Source organism: Stigmatopora argus, chromosome 2, assembly GCF_051989625.1.
Source record: "Stigmatopora argus isolate UIUO_Sarg chromosome 2, RoL_Sarg_1.0, whole genome shotgun sequence".
Lineage (NCBI taxonomy): Eukaryota > Metazoa > Chordata > Actinopteri > Syngnathiformes > Syngnathidae > Stigmatopora > Stigmatopora argus.
This window is the reverse complement of record NC_135388.1, coordinates 12,807,967-12,832,446: the sequence shown is the minus strand read 5'-3', so window position 1 is coordinate 12,832,446 and position 24,480 is coordinate 12,807,967. Positions and strand designations below refer to the sequence as shown.

The window sequence follows — 24,480 nt, the reverse complement described above, 5'->3', positions numbered from 1 at the left end:
CAGCCATTGCTTAGTGTAATGTTCAATGTCCAATAAACAAAGGCAGATTATCAGTAAATCAATGACTGCAGTTCAGTGAAAGAAATACCTGTTTGCACAAGCTATTGGCTCACTAGGCTGTATGCTGCACACCCAACCATAGAATGGCAGTGACAAACAATATATATTACCATCCCCCACCTGGCACTTTGTTTTTTGTCCTTTCGTCATTATTTATCTCAAGCTATATTATTCTCCTTTTTTAAAACCCCATTAATTTCTCCTGAATGAACTCTAGTAGTATTCCATTTAAAAGGTACAGCTATAATTGTTTTACTCTTGTAAACATACATATGTCTACCTCGTGGGCCCAATAATAAGCAGTTAAAATAAAGCTGTTGGCCCATGATTACTATTTGTTGTACATAAGTGCTGCTTTATACTCTTCCTATGTTAGTATTATTAGCCTGAAGTTAGAACAACATATTGCAGCAAAACGTCCGAGTATGATCATATCACAGTAGCATATGGCTAATGTGTACTGGCTCCAGATATGGTTTTATTTACCGTTATTTACACTCCATCTGTGTGTGTGTGTGTGTGTGTCCTATGACTGACTGGCGTCCAGTTCATGGTGTAGTCCGCAGTTGGCCTGAAGAATAAACAGAGTTGAAAATGAATTAATTTATATTTACAGTGCTTAACATCATCTTATCTCACCCAGTGGTAAAGCATATCGCCTTGGAAAAATTCATTGGCAACATGATGGTCTTTGATGGAGGACTATGAAAGAATCAGCAAGAATTAGGGCTCTGTAGAATTTCTTAAATCTCATTTTTTAAACTTTGTAGACCTTTTTTCTAATTGGTGCATCCCCTCTCTAGGTGGCAATGACTGAATCTTAAGCTGCATTGACCAGTCAGAACAAAATCTGAGGACCCCCTGAGGGGATGTAGGATTCTGCATCAATATACCTCCATCTGTGGCTGTCTCTCAATTCTTTCCATTGTTTCCCATAAATGGGACTAATAGTTTTTTCCAAAGTGGTTTTAGATCATTTTGTGTTGCCAATCTTTATTGACTATTGACTGTGGGTCTACGAAGCTCATTGAGACTGTTTAGTGTATAAGGGTTATAGAAATAAGCTTCACTCAGTGGCGGTCCGTCAGGGCCTTCACGGCCTTCTCTGCTGGCCTAAGAAATAGCTGAATCATATATTATATTTTGTCCATCAATACTTATTAAATAATTCCAAATTGTCTGTTAGCTTCCTTTCATTGCTTTTCCCCCTGGTTGCACTGCTTTCAGATGTGTGTTTTCATATTGAAGCATTTAACCAATCACATTTCAGCCATTATTTGTTGCCAGGGTCAGAAATCTGCCTCAAGGCCTTCACAATCAGTTCTGCAGGCTCTGCTGCTTTAAACAAGCGTCAATAAGACTGTTGCTTTAACCAATCACATTTCGACTTGGCAACACCACAATGCATTGTCACAGGCATAGGGATACGTCATTGCCTTGTCGCAGGCGTAGGGATACGTCATCGCTTTCACCACCTAGCTAGTCATTAGCCAGGGCTACTAAACTGTATTTGGAGCGGGCTGCACAAGCAAATATATTGTTGTGTTGATTTAAAGCCATTTTCAAGACGGACTATGCCAGAAATACGACAGGACAGGCTTGACTTTCAGCATTAGCTTCGATGGCGATATAAAAGAAGGAAGAAAGAAAGGAGGATGGATATTGTGTACAGTTAAAAAGAATTTTTGGTGAGTAAAATATGGCTATATTCCTAAATAATATTTCAATTGTGGGCCAAGTTCTGATATCTGAAAAGCTCCAGTGTTTGTATTTAAGCTTCAGTGTTTGTATTTAATCACTAAATGCTGCTCGGAAGTTCATTTTACCCCATTTTAGTGCAATTTTTGCCGTTTTGCGTATGGACATATATGGACGTATCGATGTTCATCGCTGTCTTTTTCCCGAGGAAATGATACTCCTGGCCCTGTTCTGATGTCTAAAAAGCTCCAGTATTTGTATTTAATCAATAAATGCTGTTTTCGGCTGGATTACCCCATTTTCAGGCAATGTTTGCCGGTACGCCATTGACGTTCATCGCTGTCTTTTCCCGGGAAAATCACCCCCCGGCCCGGTTGTAATGTCTGAAAAGCTCCAGTATTTGTATTTAATCATTAAATGCTGCTAGGAAGTGGATTTTACCCGTTGAAGGCGCTACGAGAAAATGCACGGACCGCCACTGGCTTGACTTGACATGACCTATCTGAGATTCATGATCATATGCAGTAATTCATTTCAGGTGCCAAGAACTGAACTCAATAGAAAGAATGATCATGTCCTAAACAATGGAATGTTTTAGCGATGCAAAATTTGAACTCTACGTCTTTGTGAAAGGGCTTTATAATTTGTATGTCTTTGTTCTCTATAGTTTGATAATGTCAAAGTATTGAGTGTGAATGAAGCACGAGCAGAGCTTCATGCAGTCACAGACAAAGGCATCAGGGCAAAAATGTTTCATTTGGGTCATTAGAATGAATTATTTAGACCGTCCTGCCAGACCAATGCAAGCACACTGATAGCCGTTTGACAAATTGCTCTTTTTCAGTAGATAACGCACATTAGTCTGAAGTGATAAAGGTTGCCAAATTGATCCTGCACACATATACCTGTCAGTGCAGTCACAACACAGTTTGTTTCTTTGCTCCACCCCCTGTGACAAAACAGTCTTATCATCGGTGTACAATTGTGAAAACAAGTAGTTTTTAATTAGCTTGTGAGTTGCTTGCAGTAATGTAACTCGCCTTAACTCTTCGAGCAGATTAAGCCACCAGGAAGTCCAATTCAAAAATGCACACTTTCTGTCCTTTAAACTGAAGCAATCCTAATTTATGTTCTTCTACAAGTAGGCCATTTTGGCACGTTAAGATCAAAATGTAATGAAATGGAGACTTAATCGGCATATATTGGACATTTCCAGCTGCCCTGCTGTGGCGCCGTCTCTGATTAGACATTTGGTGAGCAGAATTGTGATCAATCCTTCAACCTTAGAATGGAACTCGATTGCCATAATCAAAAACACGAGTGCTCGAGGTATTTGCTGCATTGTTACCGTGGCAACCCACCATGCAGAGCTGCCTATGTGTCATTTTCGGCTGTATAAGATGCATTGTAGCATTGGTGTTGGGAAAGACCAGATACCTAAAAGGCATAAGATGTGGGGGTTGGCCTGATTAGTCACACAGAGCCACCAGCGCTTGAGAAGGGACATCCATGATTCAATACCGTATTACGCATTTAGTGAACCATTCCAGTTAAGATTGTTTATTACCCCATCTATAAAAAATAATTCTATGATGACTTCAACGTGATGATCCACAACTAAAATATTTATAAATCTATTCGTGGTGGGGGTGTGATCCTATTACTGTTGCCTATCGCTCCAGTATACTAAACCCTGAGGACACATGCAATAACCGCATATGAACACATTGGTTTTGGTAAAATATTGGGAATGCAGATGCTATGATTCAAACATGACATGTTGTTGCTAACACTCCTGATAGCATCTCAAAACATGTACAACACTAGAAGCATACACGTTAATACAACCATTATTTCTTGCGTTCACGCAAACACATCTAAATGCCACAGATGAGCTCTTGAGCACTATTCCCCGGAGTGTACTTACTGACTTCTCTCTTTCTAACATGTGGGACCCCAGCTGAGGCTGTGCAAAGAGACAACGGAAAATGCTGTTTACACTATAGACAGCGAGTCACTTTTTTTTGTATCACTTGGGCCTAAGTAGACTTGTAAAAAGAAAAACATTCTCACTTTGTTAGGTCTAAATAACAGCAAAAATAACATTGGATATTTCATTATAGTTAGCTTTTATTAAATAGGGACTTAAGTTTTTTTTTTTTTTTTAAGTGTATTTATTAGTCTTAATTCAGTTTCATCTTTATAAAGTGACGTTGCTTTCCGTTGCCATATTGGTCATTTGTACGTCAATAAGTTTATTCACATCCAAGTTTTTTTTAATGATTGAGAAAAAATCTGCAAAACCAAAAAAAGAATGCTTTTACAAGGTTGAGTGAATAAGGAATGAAATAGATACTCATGTTTGGCTATTTTGTTGCGAGCCTTTATAAAAAATTAATAAATAATAAGAATAAAGCCTACTCTTATTTGTACCTACCTGCATAGTATCTGTCTGTATTCTGTTTTTTATTCATTTATATATCTATTTCTTTTTGCCCTTGCCGAAATCCTTTAAGCGCATCCTCCCGTGGGTCCCAGCAAGTGTTAACCTTTGTTTACGATACTTCTGCATGAAATTCAACAGTTTCTGGAAGAGCAACACACTGCATTCTCCAAAATAGCTTGTATTGTGCCACTCACACAGGCAGAGATGACAGATGGGCAGATCAATCTCCCTCAATCCCAAAGGAGTATTACTTTTTTACATTTGTAACAGACACATATCTCTAACACAAACCTGAATTTGAAATGGAAGAAGATTCACTTCAACGGCAGACTTTAGCTTTATTTTGAGAGAACTAGTCTGGGGATGACACCAGTTTGTTTTTGTGCCTCCCACATAGTAGCTGCCAAGATGTTCCCTGGCCAGGCGGTCATGGATGGGCTTCAGTTGAGGCGGTTCTTTGTATTCATTAATAAAGTCATTGCTGACAAACACAGCAGGATGAATTAAAAGTGTTGGGGAAATGTCATCTGGCCATGTGCAGCCAAGTGAACTCATTGGAAGGGTGCATTGGAATTGTTTAACAGTGTATGACCTGAAAGGCAACTTCATCCACCATTGCTCATTCATGTTTTTTTTTTATTTGTCCAACAGTGGTGAAGTTTTTCACTCATTAAGGGCCAGTGAGTCGCAATCATACGGATATGCGTTAATATTGCAGAGGTGTTGGACAGAGGGATTCTTATCCCCAAGTGAATGAGCCCAGCTTGGATTTGAAAAAAAAATCTAAACTGTACTGTTCGTAATGCATGTCACTTATTATGAGAAATCAGAGTTGACCTTCAGTGTGATCATAACCTTAGAGTCATCAGTTATTAATATATTATCCTTTTTTCACAGAAATGTGGTAGTGCTCCAGGATACCAGAAGATTGAATGGCTGTGTGTACATATGAATTCTACTACACAGAACTCCGATAATCTATGGTACCTTTCTAATTGTTTATGATGTTTTCGAAACAGTTTTTTTTTTTCGCCAATCATCCCTCTGGGCCCATCTTGGTGCACCTGCTTCCACTGAGCAGCTGATTATCTCAGTGACCTCCTATTTTCCCGATCAACTATTTTTTGACAGCTTAGGGGTTTGTAACTGAATAAGTCTTTTGAGACATTTTGATAGTGTGATATTTTATTTGGACTGAGTTGGGCTTCAAGATGCTTGTAAACTCACAGTGACATCGTAAGGTTGATTGACAGTGAGTGTAGTCTAAAGTGATGTAAAAACGTATTACATCATACTAAGAGGTGTCACGCACAGTATTTTCTCTGTATAAAGACTCTTGAAAAAAGTGATATTTGTTTTGATAAAAATATGATTCAATCCAATTCAAATAATTTTGTTGTACCAAATGAAGTGGCCAGTGAGTGTGTATTTACAGTTTATTTCATTCTTTTAAGAGCTCTTCAAAGGAGCTGCCTTTGTAGTGCCTGCTAGAAAATATCTTCTAAAATCTAAATGGTAAAAGCCTGCACTTGAAAATCACGTTATTTACCTTCTGTAGCACATCAAAGTGTGGCCACATTTTCTCACAACATCATTAATTCAATGAGCGGTATAATGGTCATCCAGATAAATTCAGACATAGCCCATCAAACGGGCAGACAGGTAATAAAGGACCCAAAATAAAATTAACGTGCTTCAGGTGGGGATGACCTCATTTAGATGATCTTATTTTTGCCCTATACACAGGACATTTTATAAATCACATCTTATATGTAAGTAAGCCTCAAATTGTAGTCATACATTATCATGCCAATGCACTACTTCCAACTTATTTTAAACATGGGGTCATATGATGTGGATTGCGATTTTTTTTAATGGGCGACGCAAAACTAAACTAAACAAAATCGTACAATTCTGCAGTGTTAGAAACAATGCTAATGCTATTTGAAAGAGAAGGGTAGTCGTTCAGTATATCTGTCCATCCGATAAATTCTACTTCCTGGCAACATTGTTGCGGCTGATAATCATCCACTGTCAGAATCATCTTCTAAGAAACCTCTTTTAGCTTTCCAAAATCAACTTTGCTCAACTGTACTTTTCCCCTGACTAAATTTTCCTTCTCTTCTGCTCCCTTCCCCACCAATATTCTCTTTTATCTTATTCTTCATGCATTCTGTATGATTTTTCCCACAGCCCCCCGTTCTCCCTCACACTATCCTGTCTCAAGAACGCTTGCTTGTCCACATGAACCCACGCAGAAATCTCTTATAAATGGTGTTTTCAATAGAGGCATCTTCAACTAATATGCATGTGGGAGAACAGTGAACGGATCAGATTCTTGGCTGACACCCTTGTACTGCTAATTAATCCCATTAATACTTGTACATCCACTCATCATCATTATCATGCACCATATATGCATATGTTGAACAGAAATTCAGATCAAATTGAATGGAAAAACATTTTCACTTTACTGAAGTGAGGTTTACTTGGTGGATATTGACTATTTCAGACCAATTTGTGTTGATGGAGTACTACTGCTTACATTAAAGACAATTAAGCAAAACAATGGATTCCACATTCTCCCTTTACAGCACAAATCTGCGATCCCAAGCCAACTTTACATACTTCACCTGAGAAGGTCTGTTTGCTGCTTTTCTTGGTGAAAAATCTGTTTTCACTCCAATCTAGTTTTTTTTTCACTATAATGTCCAATAATCACTTTGATGCACAACCTTCTTATGGCAACCAAATTAACATGTACTACTGTACCATTCTTATTAAAGTGAACTGATAAAGTTGCCTCCAGTTAAATATAGAATAGAATGGAAATAAACAGGCGGCCCGGTGGACGAGTGGTTAGCTTGTCGGCCACACAGTTCTAGGGTTGATGCATGGATCCCAGGTGGGTCCTCACTGTGTGGATTTTGCATGTTCTTGGGTTGCTTGGGATTTCTCCAGGTACTCTGTTTTCCTTCCACATCCCTAAAACATTCAGGGTAGGTTCTAATTCTGTTTGTTACAGTGAGAGCCAGCTGGGAATGAGACCATCATAGAAACACGGCTCCTGCAGTGTCAATCGTGTCTGCAGGCGCTGTTCACAACGGTCTTTTAACACTGAGTGAACACTCTGTGGTGAGCATGCTGCATTAGTTCATGACCATGACTCTGAGTTACAGAGTGAATCAGGAAAATGAAACACCCAGAGAGATGTACAGATATTCTTTACAATTATGACGTATAACCATTTTAGCTCACTCTGCAACACCACATATTCGAAATAGCCAAAGATGAATGTTATATTTCGTGTGATGAAACTCACTGCACTGTCAGAACATGTGAAATCTACAACAGAGAAGTAACAAGAAAAAAAGCACACAGAGTACAGCTCATTAAATGTGCTTAGTGGAAATGTGAGATGGCTTCCATGTTTTTTTTCTCCTTGTGGCATTAAATTCACATCATTCTCTCGGCTCATCCTTTTGAAAAATTACATTGATGAACTGCTGAAGCTATAATCTATTGAAATATAAGAAGGTGAATCTGCACTGCATGAGTATGTGTCAACACAGACATGACATGACCTATAGCAATCAATCAACCAGAACTAAAACACAAGAAAAACTTCAAAAATGTATGTCCTTATGAGAACATGTTTAGTATTTGATAGGTATACACTTAGACGACAATTCCCTGCTGCTTTTTATGTAAACCACACATTGAGCCTATCAGATTTTCAACTCAAGTGTGATGATATGCGCCTTGAGACCACATGGAGTTCATCATATCATTACTTGTCAATCAGTGAAATGTTATTCAATGAAGCAGAAATTTACTGAGCGTGTGTTTTGAATGATTTATTCTCATCAGCTGCGTGAATGTTTGTGACTCAACAACAGAGTTTTTAGTTTGAAATATTATCATTGATCATTCATTTGGTACTTCTGATTGTTATTTTTTTGCATCATTTTCCTGTTCTAAACGCTTGCACATACGATTAATTGCACAGTGCTGTAGACTGAAAATGGCCCATGGGTTCTTTTGGCTGTGTTAGTGGCTGCCAACCATTCTAGGATGTAATCAACTCTCACCCATAATCTGGTGAGGTAAGCACCAGTTAACCTCTCTTTCCCACAAACTCTCAAACGCTAGTAAAAATGTAAGTAACACCCCCCCCCCTTCATTCTCACGTGAACTGAATTTATGGATGGTGTATGCAGATGTAATAGTACTGCTCCTTCAGCTAAATATAACTGATTTCATAATTCATAAACGGTAGAATAAATTAAGCATCACATTGCGTGTCATTTTTTGAACTTCAGCAGCTTTGACATTACATATACCGTCATCATCTAATTAGTCCATACACTCCAATATAATCCAAAGTATAAAAGTTAATATGTTTTATTGCTTTTCATTGTACTGTATATCAACCTTCTTTGACATTTAGCATGCAGGAGCTCCATGACAAACGAGGGTCGACTGCCCCCACAAATCAAGATATCGCCGCCAAAGCGGCCCCGCTATGGTCCCGGAATAGATGAAGCATGCACGGAAAGGGTGTTTTTGGTTGAATGGTCGTATTTATACTCATCGATGGCCGCTACCCTACTAACAGTCAATGGGAGAGCAACTCTACAATGGCAATTTCAAAATAAAATAGAGGAGGAAGCTTTATATTTTGCGTTTTGTAACTTGGAATTTCTTTTGTATATAGAGTCAAAATTCTCCCAATCAGACTTGTAACCTGAATATTTTGAATGTAAAGACATTTGCAGGTAGAGGACGACTGTATTTGTTTTTGTAACAAGAAATGTTCTACCTAATGAAGTGGCAGCACAAGTAAAAATACAAGAAATCCCAAGTTATAAGTGGCTCATGTTCAAGCATGTTAACACATGACTGAAGATGGTACTTCACTTTCCCATTAAGACTAACACAACGTGTGGTGGTGCACCGCTCCCCGGGGAGGCGCGCGCACGTTTCAGGACCGCGGACAGCGTGCCACGCCGCAGTATCAATGCGTGGATTCAACCGGTGGCTTTCCCGAGTGCGGCGCGGAGTGACGGTCACAAACGAGTGAGCCGCGCGCACGCAATGCGTTGATTGCTCACGTGGGGCTCACGCCGATCGCTTTTTGGCTCACTTTTATTTTTAGAGTGAGGCTTTCGTTTGCGGTCCTCCATTGCGTGGGTAGGCGTGCCGCCGGATGAGTGCTCGGCTGGGTTGCGTGGTAAAGCTGAGTGGAAAGACAGCGGTCTGCTGCTGTGCCTGTGGTGCCTCCGAGAGAGCATCCTTGATTTAAGGATGCTGATGGGAAATGCCTGCAGACAGAGATGACGAGATTTGTCAAAAAGCACTCGAACTCCTCTCAGATCTTTGTTCCAGAGGGGAAGTGCAGAGCGAAAACTGCCTGGATTTCATTTACTATTTCCGTGATTTGGCCAGGCCACGCTACACAGACTCAGGTGAGAAAGGACCTCCATATTGCAATTAAATGTTATGTGTATTATCCCACAGTTTCATATTTCAGTTTGCACGTGTTTCTCCTAACAAAAAAAATCATTCATTCATTGATTTTCTTTCCTTTTTCTTTTTTTAACGGATTACAGACTGTAAGGTCATTTCTCAGTGGATTTTTATTGTACTGTAATGGGATAATACCAATCTCATTATTCCAACATGTTACTGACAACTATACACTGGAGGGTGACGAATGTTCTCACTGCATGGTCCTGCCTGTCTGCATGATTCTGCTTACAGAAAAGCCACTGTAATGATATTGTAAAAGTTAGATTTGTGTGTGTTTGAGTGTTTAATCAAAATAGGTTTATCAGTGGACAGCACCGAACTTGATGAAATATGTTGCAAAGGGGGAAAAAGGGATGTGTGCTTTTCTTAAAGATATGATAACACAGTTAATGCACACGTGCACGTTTTGAGCACCCAAGCATGCGTATGTGTGCGCACCTGAAACAGAGTAAGGTGGCGATCAGTGCAAATGCCCATTTGTAACAGGTCTTGTACTTAGCAATTATCTGGATTTTATTTTCTCCACATTCTCTGCTTCATCACACTTGAAGAACAGATATGGCAAAAATAGGAAATAATTGTCTAATGATGACAGATTAAAATGATATGGAAGCAATTTTAACAAAAATGAATTGTGCAACATTTGCAAAACTGCTTACTGAGGAAATACATCATTGGTTGAAATGGCTTTAGACTAAGGCAAGACCCATAAATTACTCCCCTGGAACAGTAAGGACAATGATTGATTAAGTGCTAGTTAGAATTTGCTTTACATATTTGGCACTTGGCGTTTCACATTTTGAGGAGAAAGGTTAAATTCACCCCATCAACTGTTACTTTGGAGTTCAATAATTAGTCCAATTGGGTTTATATTACTGTACATTGTACCTTGAGGGATCAGCTGTGTATGACAAATGTATTCCCATTAGCAGTCATTAGTCATTTAATACAAGATTTAAAAAACCCAATCTGATATTAGTGTTTGTCCATCTGATAGTGTGGCAGAATACATGAGAAAACATTTCAAATTTCAATACAATATGTTTGCCATCAGACATGAAATACTTTTGTTCGGGAACTACACTCTTAACTCAAAAACATTGAACGTCAAATCATGAGTTCTCTCTGGAATGAACAGAGATGCTCTTAGCAAGAAAATCTTCCATACTAACAGAAAAATAAGTGTTTTTTCCCTCTCAGGATATTGGAAATAGGCCCCTAAATATTGTCAGATTTTTTACATTCTGGTGTGGTATTGATTTGGTCACCTTGGTCAAGGAAATAACCAGCATTTAAACTTCAGCTAAAGTCTATTTAGCATGACCTACGATTCAAAAGTCTAGTTTTGGATGTGGTTGTGTTTCTATAGATTGAATCATACACACCTATCACACAGAAAGCCTCTTCAGACAAATAAGATCTCAAGAGGCCGGCATTCTCATAGATTGCCTTTTCAGCACGAGGGTGCCTCCTACACTGCTCCATCTTTGAAGGCTATGAGGATCTAAAATTACTTCACTCTCTTTGTTGTTACCCAGAATCCTTCCTGATGCCAATAGATTGTTCTCATGCTCTCTGGCAGCCTGCCTTTTTGACATTGTCTTCACACGACAGGTCTCTCTATTTGTCTTCATTTCTTTTCCAAATCTCACATACTGTGGTTGGTATTCACAGGATCTCTGAGTGCAGAAACAACTCTTTGTGCCCGTTAGTGTGACAAGCTTTCAAATGGTGCCCACACACAAACATGCAGACATGCACAAAAGGTCTTGCTCTCACAGGCCACTGCAATTTAGCAGAGTAAAATGACCTTATCTAATGTTCACATGATGAAGTTTAACTCTCTGCTTTTGGTTACTCAATGAAATTTTGTGTCTTCATCATTTCTAAAGTAAAACAAAAAAATCTTGAGCCAGAACCAGGGTTTTGTTAAGATGGAGGAAATTATAAAAAAAATCAAATACTGTGCAATATTAGCACACTGGCTCATGTTTACTATACATTTTAATGTGATTGGTTAATTCTTAGCACACTGAACACAGCCACCTCAACGGTTAAGATGGCATGTCGACTTTTACTCACAAAGTATTTCAGAGCTTTGTTTATACTTTATACCCTACATTAGGATATTTTTTTCTGCAAAATTATCAGCTTTCCAATTAAGGGCTAAAACAGATTTACCTAGTTCTTAAAAAAATAAATAAATAAAAACCATCAATGATGTTTCAACTTTTTATATCCTTTGTGTCTAAGTTCCAGAACTTGGGTCACTAAAAACATAATTGAAGCCAAACTATAAATTTTCCCCAGTGTACTGAGTACTCAGTTATCGGCTTTTTCCCCCGTTTGTTTAACGGTGTGCTTTCATTTACATGTGTGGGAGTTTATCTAACAATGAACGAGAGTTAGAGGTTACGATTTCAATGCGAAAGTTAAAACTCTTCAAGGTGAGGTGCATCATTTACTTCTTCTCTTCACCATATCATGCATGGCCGCAATGCCATGAGCATTTGACAGTTCCACCTGGCTATGATTGATTATATCTCTCCATCAAACACAAGGCAACCATCAATTTGACCCATTTCAAAGACATGGAGAACATAATCAAGACATCACTGCTGATAATTATTTGAGAATTCTTCCAGCAGAGCATTAAGCCATGGAAGAGGAGGCTGGGATAGTGCCTTAAGCTCCTTGGGGATTTCTTCAAGGGGAAAAGTTGTTTTCTGTAGTCTTCATTTGAAACATCAAACATCTTTTATCGACCTACATTATAGAAAAAGTTAGGAATTATGAATAATGAATAAATAGGTTTCCTAGAACACGATAATATAACTGATACAGGTGTTTAATTAGCGTTTCTCCAAACTTGTGCATGCACATGTCCAGCACTTTAATGTTTCAGTATTTTCTGCAAATCCACTTCTCCTTTAGGAAGAAGCTCAATAGCAAAATAACAGTTGTTTCATCCAAAATTTGACCATGACATTTTCTGGTTCAATCGGAGTTATCACCATTTTTGGTGATGCTTATGCATTCCAAAGTTGCATGTGAACTGTATCCATCCAAGTTTACTTTGGGGAAGCAGTGCGCATACTACTTGTTTAAAGTCAGCTGCACATTGCGACCATTCAAAGGTTAAATATAACTTTCAATTTTGCTTGATTGTTCACTATGATTAGATGAACTGCCTCATTATAATTATTTGTCCTTTGACTTATGACCTGGCACATTGAGGATTTTATATAAATAAATTACATAACTTTCATCTATGGAATCTATTGGCTTTATTCAGCAACCACATGCAGCGGAGCCAAGACACGATCTGAGTTCAAGTCTGCCTCACTGCCCTCCCACAGAACGAGGCGCACCAAGCCAATAATAGTTATTGCCTATGATACAGCAGACTTATATCGTTAAAAAACTGCACAGCACCAAGCACACAAAAAACTAGTATGAGGTCAGTAGCCATTTACTTGCCACCTTGGTTTCCCTAATCACTAGATAGAGAAGCCATCTTCCATTTCTTCTGCTTCTCAACAGTTGTTGCCGGGCAACAGTTGAGTCCTGCGCATGCAGATTAAAACTGCAATAAAACAACATCAAGAGCCTTATTTATTTCATGCAAAATATTAATTAAATAACAATGCTTGTGAGAGAAGATAGTCTTTCAAGAGCCATTGAAAGAGTATTAATCAGGAAATTAGCATGGCAACTTTGCTAAAAAAATAAAGGCTTACTGTAGGTCTAGAGGTAATTATAATTCTGCCTTTAAAAACCAGTATTATGGACTTGAAACCATAACTCAAGATGAAAGAAAAAACAACTAATCACAGGAGAGGTGATGTATTGCATTATTTTATTATGCACTGATTTCAAGTCTGACTATATTTGGGCACAATTGATGTTTTATGCTTTTTTGCATCTATAAATGAAGTAAACATGCTAAATCCATTATCACTTGGCAAAAATGAGAAAACATTTAACTTGGAGAGGTTTACACTCTAGATGATAAACCAGAGTAAAGCTAATCCCTGTTAATCTCATTAAGTACTTGCAGTATTGTGATTATAAATGGTTGTTCCTAAAGAACAGAATTTATATTTGGAAAAAATAATGTTGTGACACAAAACATGGGCAGGCTACATCCCAGGAAAACTCCAGTACTTTGTCACGTCAGAGTTTTTCAAATTCATATTTAGGATTTGTTAGCCCTTCATGTGAGACATTAGAAATCTGGCACAAACAATGATGTAGATGTGTTCGTAAATCTCAATCTTGTTCAATTTCTCTCACTTTTTACTGTGTTTACAGATGTCTCGGTGAGTCTGCTGTCATTGGTGGTGACAGCCTGTGGCTTGGCTCTCTTTGGTGTCTCCCTGTTTGTGTCTTGGAAGCTTTGCTGGATACCATGGCGAGAACGTGGTCTGTCACCCACGACCAAGGAGCCTCACGGTGGGCACCTCAACCCCGCGATGAGCCCTTTGCCCTCACAGCCTGTTCCCAGGCAGCCGGTCTATTCGGCCGTGGACCCACCGGTCCTCACCCGCCGTGAGTCATCCCAATGTTCTATTGCCAAGGAGCCCACTCCCATGGCATCGGTTGTATCTGTGGAGGCGCCGGTTACTCCTGTGTCTCCTCCTCCTATTGCTCTGGCTGCGCCGGAGGCATCCATGAAGATCAGTCACACTTCACCGGACATTCCACTGGACGCCCAGGAAAAAAGTCATGAAAATGGGGTTCACACTAATCCTCGGATTCAGAGGCAGACTACAGAACCCCCACCCTCTGGGCACCCCATGTCAGAAATTGGGTCAGTAAATTATATTTCATAATATAGCTCGTAGGATACAGGAAAATCAAATGAATGATACATGAATGTTGATTACAAAATCCAGGCAGTAGGAGGTAGGTATTTATGAGGATGTGCTAATTTGTGAGGATCTATATTAGGACTCTTATGACTTGGCAGAGGAATACTACACTTGGCCTCCACTCAACTAATTTTCACTGTTGCTATTCTTTGTCTACAGTCAGGGCTCAATACGCCGGCATATGAATCTGTCAAACCCAGATTTCAATGTGGCCCAATTCCAAAGGCAGGATTCACTCACCGGAATGGGACTGGGCCTTGGACGCCTCAAACCTGAGCTCTATAAACAACGTTCTTTGGAAGGAGATGACGGAAGTCACAGAGGCAGAGGGTGTGGGTGCCTTCACCTTATCCTTAAGTTTGACTGTGACCTGGAGCAGTTGATTGTTAAGATCCACAGAGCTGAGGACCTCCCAGCCAAGGACTTTTCCGGAACCTCTGATCCTTATGTCAAGATCTACTTACTGCCTGATCGGATGACTAAGCATCAGACCAAAGTGCATCGCAAAACGCTGAACCCCGTGTTTGATGAGGTTTTCCTTTTTCCTGTGGCCTACTCAGAGCTTCCCTCACGTAAGCTGCACTTCAGCGTCTATGACTTTGACCGATTTTCACGCCATGACATTATCGGCCAAGTGGTTGTGGACAACTTCCTAGATCTGGTAGATTTCCCACGGGAAACAAAGCTCTGCCGGGAAATCAAATATGTCTCAACGGTGAGTAATTAAATCTTTTGAAAATGAGCCTGCCTAAGGAATTCAATTTTTTTCAACTGATCTGAAAAAAATGACAATTCATTATTTTTATGGTAACGACGGTCATACTTTCAATACATTATAATATATATTGCACCTTCTCCTTTGTCTTAATGGAAGAAAAAAAGAGCAAAAGATACCCCTTATATGTACAAGATCTTATTGAAATTACTACTTTTAAAAAAGGTAATCACTCTACATGGTGCAATGGGTAAATTGGTAAATTTAATGTGGTAATTTTAATGTTTTTATTATATTCGACATCCAAAACCTGGGCATTTTATATCAACTTTTGCATACTGTACAGAGACGCACACAACACCGGTAATAGTAATCAATTTTAGCGCAAGCAGTGATGACTGCCAGCGGGACCTATATTTGTCGTTCTATTAATTTTACTGGCTGATGCCTGCTGATTTTCATCGCACCACATATGTCATATTTTTTCCCCAATAACCTATTGCCTGTTGTTTACTTTAGCATCGATAAAAAAAGGGCTTACCCAATCGGGGGGTAATGAAGTTATTTTATCAGTGCATCTAAAAGAGACTTTATGGGATATTGATTTAGACAATATTGATTTGTGTACAAAATCCCAACTCATGGGTTGCCTTTGGATGCTGTCATTTGACCCCATATTGATTGTTAATCAGGGCTACAACAGAATGGCATGTGTCAGTGGCATGCAATTAACTATCTGCTATGCTTCAATCATATCTTCATCGGTTTTCCTTTTCAATCCTGAAAGCTGTCATCAGATGGCCGTGAAGTGTTTGGATACTTGAGGTTGGCAAGACGGTATAGAATGATGAATGAATGAATGAATCAGACAGGACTGTCTTGGTTATACGGCTATAGGCACTTAGTCCATGCCATTAAATCAACAGTAAAAAAGCAACATTAATTTGCCTTGTATTTATTATAAATGCAATGAGTACTAAAATGTGATTTATTATTGTTTTAGGATAACGTGGATCTGGGGGATCTAATGTTTTCTCTGTGTTATTTGCCAACGGCCGGGAGACTGACCATCACAATGATAAAGGCTCGCAATCTAAAGGCCATGGATATCACGGGTGCATCTGGTAATTAAACATCTATGTCTGTTCAGGTCTTGTAGTCCTGAGACTTCACATGAGTCCTGAATTTGTTTAAATGTCTTCTTTTTCCCTCAAACCATCAGATCCATATGTGAAGGTTTCGCTTATGTGCGATAGCCGCAGACTGAAAAAGCGAAAAACTTCCACAAAGAGGAACACTTTGAATCCAGTCTATAACGAGGCCATTGTTTTTGATGTTCCCCCTGAGAATATAGAGCAAATCAGCTTGTTGATTGCAGTGATGGATTACGACCGGTTAGAAATTCCTTTCAACATTTTTTCCTCTATTGTTGACTACTGGAAAGCTTTTTAAACAAAATACAACAGTGGTTGTTATTCACATTCAAACATCAATATCGCTTCTCTTACTTCTGTGTGCACAGAGTTGGTCATAATGAGGTCATCGGTGTGTGCCGAGTTGGCAACGATGCAGACAACCTTGGTCGCGACCACTGGAGTGAAATGCTCACCTACCCCCGAAAACCTGTTGCCCACTGGCATCCTCTTGTGGAGGTCTCTCATCTCATTTTCTGAACCGCTTCATCCTCATTCCTAGGCTCGTCCAATCCATTATTGTTACGTCTGGGGTGCAACGTCGAGCGTGAAACGTAGAGGAGGACCCGAATGCAGAGAAGCAGTCAAGGGATGAGTGCGTGGTGTGCTCTAACAAAACTTTTAATAAAACGTGGCAGGGGTATCAAGAAAATAACAATGACCTAGAATCACATAACAAAATCAAACCTGACGGGAAGAGATGGGGAGACGAGATAAATGGAACATGGTGTGGTAACTTGGCACGAAGTAAACAAAGATCCTACAATGACTCACAAACACAGGGTTTAAATAGACAGACACAGGTTTATTACAATTAGGAACACTGGGTAACAGCTGAGGGCACAAGAAGGGGATATGCAAGCAGCGGAGAAAGGACAGGTGAACACAATGGACAATCACTCGGAAAGGACACACAGGGAAACAAGCATAACAAAACCAACCAATACACCAACTGACCCTAACAATTATGACTCTGATTCGAGATAGATTGGATATCAATCACCATCTATGTTAAGCAAATAATAAAAATGTTAGTGGGAAACCTGAACCTTCAAAAGAAAGTAATCCAATTGTGTATAAAAGACTGGGCTTCAAAATAAAGAGACACTTTATTTGGGAATGTGGGTGCCAAGTCTTTTAGATCCATTAAAGGTATATTTTTGGATCATATACCATTGAGCAGTGCGGCCGATGAAGTAGCCAGTGAGTCTATATTTTCCCAATGCAGAAACGGCCAAAATGAAATAAATTGGAACCTGGGCTTGGTGTACTTATTTTGGAGTCTAGCCTCAGGGATAGCAGTTTCAAGTGTTTTGGCTCTAGGGAGACAGCTTGAAGTGAGCAAGAAAAAAAGCTCTCTCTGCCAGGGTTGGCTTTAATTCCTGAGACCATGCCTTTGAATTAATTATCTGCAAAATCTAGGAAGTCTTTTGTCACACGTAAAAGAGGGCATTAAGAGAACTCACCGCCTCATTAACTTCCTTAATGAGAAAGGGTACACTGCTGGTCAAATTCTATTGTCACTGATTGGTGGCAAGTGGTCCCAAGTGCAGAGAAAAACAGACATGCACTTTGTTTCTTAGATAGAACTTTTTATTCTCTAAAAATTACTCAGAAATACTGTGATTCTGTTGAAAATGCCATCACAATGAAACAAAGAGTCTATCAATTGTTGGGCTGTCACATCAAATCATAGTGATCCAAATATACAAGCCTATTTACCATGTCAAAACTATATTTTCAGTTTTGATGAGACCAAAGGTATGCAAATGGGTTTTTTTGCTGAATTCTATAATATAGAAAGTGCCAAAAAAGGATAGCTCTCTTATTTGGATGTCGTACAACTCATGTTATGCTTGATAACTATTGAACCAGCGAAATATTTTGCTCCAATCTCAGATTGCACAATTTCATTGGCATTTAAATTGAGCGATTTCATCATATTTCTTCCATTGGAGGAAATGCCATGATCTCATTGCAACATCATCACCTTACCTGACATTCATATTCTGAAATTTCAGAACAAGCAAGTGACAAGTTTGAGAAGTAGTAGCTCATTTATTTGAAAGAGACACAGAGTACACTCAATTGAGCTTAAATCCTTGGGATGCCATTAAAATGTGGTTCTTTTATTGAAGTGGATAATAAAATGAGCAAAAACAACCATTTAAAAAAATCAATGAATGAAGAGAGACTCAAATGTAAGGCAATTAGTTTGAATTCTTGCCTCTTCCCATTTAGTTATCTAAAATAGAGTAAAAAATAGCTAAAAAAGAAAGCTAACCAACAAATTCAACAAGCAAATAGGTGTAGAGAAAAGTAACAAACAGATAAGAAGTTAGTTTAGTTCAGCTCAAAGAAACCAGTTGAGACAATGATCTCAACATCGTTAATGGATTCTCATGTTTTGACTATCAAAGGGCCTTGCTTGTTCTACTTGTGCCAGTTACGTCATTTTAAATTGTTCTCAGAAATTTCCTTTTAAATCTCACAGTGGGAAACTAATGAGAGCGAAAAAGGAAGACAAAGCCTTGTCATGATTTGACCTAAGGCAAGAAGAGATGGATTTTTTTCCACTTGAATTGCAACTAACTTTCCATGAGCAGGTCACATGGCTGGTAACAGAAAATGCATGAAGAGAAGGGCAATTACCATCATCGTCACACTTTGAATTAAAAATCGTAGGAACACAAGAAACATATTATTGGTTCGTGTCAATTTCCATCTAATTGGAAGTAAAGGGCTTTTTTTCTACACGATATGCAACAATGCAAAAAGGTTCCAAGACTGACGTCAGTTCCTATCAGATTTCATACTGTTTGTTGACTTGAATCTACCATAATGAAAACATTTAGCAAATTTTGGCTCATGTTGAGATTCAAAAAATAGGTACAAACCCAACATAAAAACACAATTTAAGCAAAAACTATAACATCTTTGAGTCATACATAATCTTTGGGGAGCACTGTTTCACTAAAAATACCAAAAATCTTATTGATTTTATACTGTGCTTTTTTTTTGCAGTACCAGGGGACAACGGGTAATAGTCAACCAGGATCCTGTAACTCTCTGAAGGTACCGCCTTCTCCATAACCAGAATAACATTTTATGTAACATCTGGACGGACCTTGTGCTGCTGCCGATTACTGCACGTACACAATGGCAAGAATAGTGCAGCCGTCCAAGGTATTTCAGGATGGAACAACACAACTGGATCAGTTGCATGTTGAATGATCACATTGATGTATGTTTTCTTTTCTATAATGTCCCACGGAAAAAAAATCATTAAAAAAAACGTGACCGGACGTTTGGTCGCCGGACGTTTGGTCGCCCGGACGTTTGGTCGCCCGGACGTATGGTCGCCGGGCGTTTGGTCGCCCGGGTGAATATAATTTTGAGAGCTGGTTTCAACAGTAGATATTTAGATATTAAACTCTCTCTCTCATGAATATAATTTTGAGAGCTGGTTTCAACAGTAAACTCTGTCATGTTATCAAACGTCCGACGACCAAATGTCCGGCGACCAAACACCCAGGCGACCAAACGTCCGGGCGACCAAACGTCCGGGCGACCAAAAGTCCGGCGACCAAACGTCCGGCGACCAAACGTCCGAGTACCAAAAAAACTAAAACAGGCATACACAGACATTTACTGTCTGATTTACACGAGTCACTGTTTCATATTGTCCTGTTACTTGTCTTTATTTGCGGTGAATCTGTAATTGCACAATGTACTTTACAACCAGTCAAACTGCCTTCCTCCTCTTTGATTTGGTGATGATTGGTGCATGGGTCTTGCTTGTTTTGGATATCTCTCCCTTGTGTGTTTGTCCGTTTGTTTGTGTTTTCCTCCACATTGAGCCTATTGTGTGTTGTTCTGTTCGTTGATGTTCAGTGGAAGTTGACTTTTTGAGAAAGTGATTGTTAGTGGGGAAAAAAATGGATAAATATTGTCGGTAAATATGAGTGAAACAAAAATAGCCATCATCTAATTTTACCAGAAGCATTTTACTTTTTTAAAAATTGATACTTTTTTCAATCAAAGGTAAACTGCTTCTACATCTTCTGCTTTTATCAGATCGAAGAAAAGAAATGTGTAATTTTGTAAGCAAAAAATGATATTACGAGGAAATGTATCACAACAATAGATTAATTGGTGCACATGTTTGACTGTTCAGCATCAATATAGGTACTCTTCAGGGCCACCGTACATAGGCAATAGCAGAGGCTTTATTGGATGTGCCATTTGCTTTTGAAAGCAGATTGGGAAATTTTTCAGGTTCATTTAACCCAAAATCTGAAAAAAAAACACATTACATATCACACACTAATAAAGCTTTCCCTTGCAGTGCGCCATCAGATAAATTTCACCCTTGGCACAATTGAAGCAATTAAATGTGTTCTTCATAAATTGTGATGTCGTTAAACTCCAAAATGGCTGCTTCATGAAAGATGTGATATGATTCTTATTTGCATGCAAACATGAAATGGTTAAAGGTTATCCAGTTTTTGTTCTCGAAAATGAAAACGGATTTTAGTTTTTCCCATTATAGTTACTTCCAGGATGACTGCATATGATTGGACATCAAAGCATTCTTCATTTCTTCCAATTTCTATTCATGTGGCCTAAAAAATGTTCTTTTATTACTTAAAATGTTCCGAGATTGCAAACTCTCTCTACTGTGCCTATGTGGATGTTAGTTTTAGGCTAGTGCTGTTCTGTTTTACTTGTTTAACAGTAAGCAGTGAAAATAAAGCATTGTAACTGCAATCAGATGACTTTCTTTCCTTCGTATACACAGATACTAGGTACTCATATTTTGTGTTGGATATATTCCATTTATTTTTATAATGTCAAAAACATTTACTGATCATAAAAAACAAACCTGCTGCTGAATCTAAAACTTTCAACTAAAATTATTTACAGTGTAAAATATCAACCAGATATGGATGCACATAAAAATTGAGTCCAATGATAAACCTAAGAATAAAAATATTCTGCCCTTTCAAACAGGAAAATGTACACACAAAAAAAATTAATAACATTTTAAAATCTGAATTGATTTGTTTGTTCTACAAAACCAATTTATTTTGAATGATTATTTTCTAATTAATTAAATGATCCAACATGTGTTCTGAAGCCGTGAGATATAAATTATAGTTAAAAAATATTTTGTAAAAATTCAAATTATAATAAAATTACACTAAATATTCAGGGAAAAAATGTTGCTATATTTTTAAGGGGATGTCAAGCTGTTAAGACTTTTCCCCAATTCAAATTCCATTATTATATTTGCATTCAATTGTGCAGGTAAATCAAAAGTTGTGGTCAGTTAACGCACACCAGAGTTGAGTAAACAACTGTGCTGATTCAGCTTTAAAGACATCTTTCAATAGCTATTAGTATAGATTTTCACATGAATAATGCATGTGTCGCTTATGAAAGTCAAGTCTTCTTATTCCATAGGCACATATGACCTTTATGCATCGGCATAGGCTTGTTAATGCCCATGACCATGTCGGTGTATTCTGCTTACTTAGGCTGCTCTGTCTTTACTTTTTGTAGGTAATGACATGCAAATCAAAGTGCAAAGAAAAAAGTGTGGACGTTTCATTGCTTCCTTTAAACTACAGGAGGTGTGGGTTGCTTGTTAACATCTCATTAGTCGATGCCGCATATGATAACCGTCGTCTTTGACTGCTAGCCAGCTAGGATGAAGGAAACTGGGGTGTACATAATTTCTTTGTTGGTGTGGTAATTTTAACATTTAAAATACATGACAGTGGCAACAAAGTAAGTCAGCATGACTTTGCAAAGGTGCAAACTATGAGTTTGCATCCAGGATGTTTGGGAATGGTTATTAGTCCCATTTTATCACAGAAAAAGTTACATTTCCACTTATGGGGTCATCCTCATATTTTTCATCTTTGGTATTAAAGTTGATCCTGGAGACAATGCTATTATGTCAAGGGGGAAAACAAACAAACAACATCTATACTACAAATGTAGTTCATTTTTCTATCATATAAGAAGTTATCACATGTTCAAGGCCAGCCATCACTGTTTGAGCAGCAGATAAAAACAAGTATTGTACAAGTCACATCACAGAGGTTTATTGTAGGTAAAATGTGTTCTTTGTTCACACCAATGAACACTTGAATGGACAATCCTTTAAATGTTGACCAAGATGAAGTTTCTTAAGATTTGCTGCATTGGTAGCGTTTCTTCTGCGGCGTTAAAGGTGTATTCTCCCCCAAAAAAGCTCAATATGTATAGTAGAACTATGCAGTTGCAAAGTATAATAGTGATTAGTACATCTACAGAGAGATGATTTGCATTAGGAGTGCGTTATCGCAACACTGCCAAACTTAAGAGGAATCCCTGATTGTCTGAATAAGATTGAATGTGAAAATTTATTCTGATAAATGCTTTTCCTCTTATTCATATAAAATTAATAGGATTTCTCCCATTTAACAGAATAGATGGAATATAAAATGACTTTGTGAACTTTTAAAGGGAGGCAATTATTTATAAAGACAAATTTGCACCCCATGATGTAATCAGTGTTGATAAGTTATAGATGTGGTCACAAATGGGCCACCAGATATTTCCAGTCTTGCCTCATTGAAAGGGATCAAACATCTCCGCTAGTGGTTCTCGTTCTCGTCTGTCTAATATAATTCCCACATTTGGACTCATGCTTTTCACTCTAAATATAAATGTCACGAGCGGCCCGGTGGAATGAGGGGTTAGCGTGTCGGCCTCACAGCTCTGGGGTCCTGGGTTCTAATCCAGGTCATGTCCATCTGTGTGGAGTTTGCATGTTCTGCACAGGCCTGCGTGGGTTTTCTCCAGGCACTCTAGTTTCCTCCCACATTCCAAAAACATGCATGGGAGGCTGGTTGGACACTCTAAATTGGCCACAGGTATGAGTGTGTGTGTGAATAGTTGTTTGTCTCCTTTTGCCCTGCGATTGGCTGGCCACCAATTTAGGGTGTCCCCTGCTTCTGGTCTGGAGTCAACTGGGATAGGCTCCAGCACCCCCCGCGACCCTAAAATGAGATCAGAGATATAAATGTCATTGAGGTTTTAATCTATGGAAACTTTATTTTCATGTACTCCTTATTACATCAACACATTTCATGCAGTCATACTGCAGTGTAATATTTTAGTGAAACTATTCTATCTAACAGTTTGTTCTTGTACTGGGCTAGCAGGGATGGAAATTAACAATCATTAACATTTGTAGTCATTGTAAACTGTGATTTATGTTTCAGAAAAGACAATTTTTCTGATTTTTTTCAGATGTTTTATATATAATGATGAATGCTACACTGCCACTCATTTTGTTTCATTGTGATAAGTGTTGGAATTCTTGTGAGGCTCATTTGCATATTCTTGGCTTCCAAAATGCTTTCTCTCGGGTTTGTCAAGCCACACTGCTGTCTCATTATCTCTATTAACTTTTCTTGTGAGCGTATTCTGGAGATGCACATTTTGCAAGATGAGAAGTAGCTTTAAGTAAGTAGTATAGTCAAACCTGTAAAGCAATATTAAGAGGCTCATTTGACGACTGGATGCTTTAGACCCTTGGAGACATACCATTACACAGTAACCTTATACTCATACCCATGATTTTATTACCGTTTGAATATCACTTCACACCGATTTATGTCCTGCGGGCCACTTTGCTGCATTGTTACCTTAAGCACAAAAGACATTACATGGCTTTGCTGACTGTTTTTGGTGTCTATTACAGTATGTTTCCCCTCTGTAAAGATGGTGCTCTCGTCCTTATTTTTGAGCATACTGTCATCATCTCATTTTTTGATTTGTCATTCCAATGCATGCACATTTTTCTAAAAGAAAATGAAAATAATTTATACATTTGTACTTCTGAACCCACAATTCCATTCTAAGGTCAGGCAATAATCTGATAAAACCTTCAGTTTAAATATATAT

General features: G+C 38.5%; 1 protein-coding gene across 1 annotated transcript; it reads left to right on the top strand.

Moving 5' to 3' along the window:
* The first annotated feature begins 9,172 nt into the window (after nt 1–9,172).
* On the top strand, nt 9,173–19,707 carry syt9a (synaptotagmin IXa). Its single transcript, XM_077594763.1, has 8 exons — nt 9,173–9,283; nt 9,363–9,672; nt 14,051–14,549; nt 14,770–15,325; nt 16,329–16,449; nt 16,548–16,719; nt 16,848–16,977; nt 19,543–19,707. Exons 2-8 carry the CDS (start codon nt 9,525–9,527, stop codon nt 19,609–19,611), a joined length of 1,695 nt encoding a protein of 564 aa, XP_077450889.1. The 5' UTR covers nt 9,173–9,283; nt 9,363–9,524; the 3' UTR covers nt 19,612–19,707.
* The last annotated feature ends 4,773 nt before the right edge of the window (nt 19,708–24,480 follow it).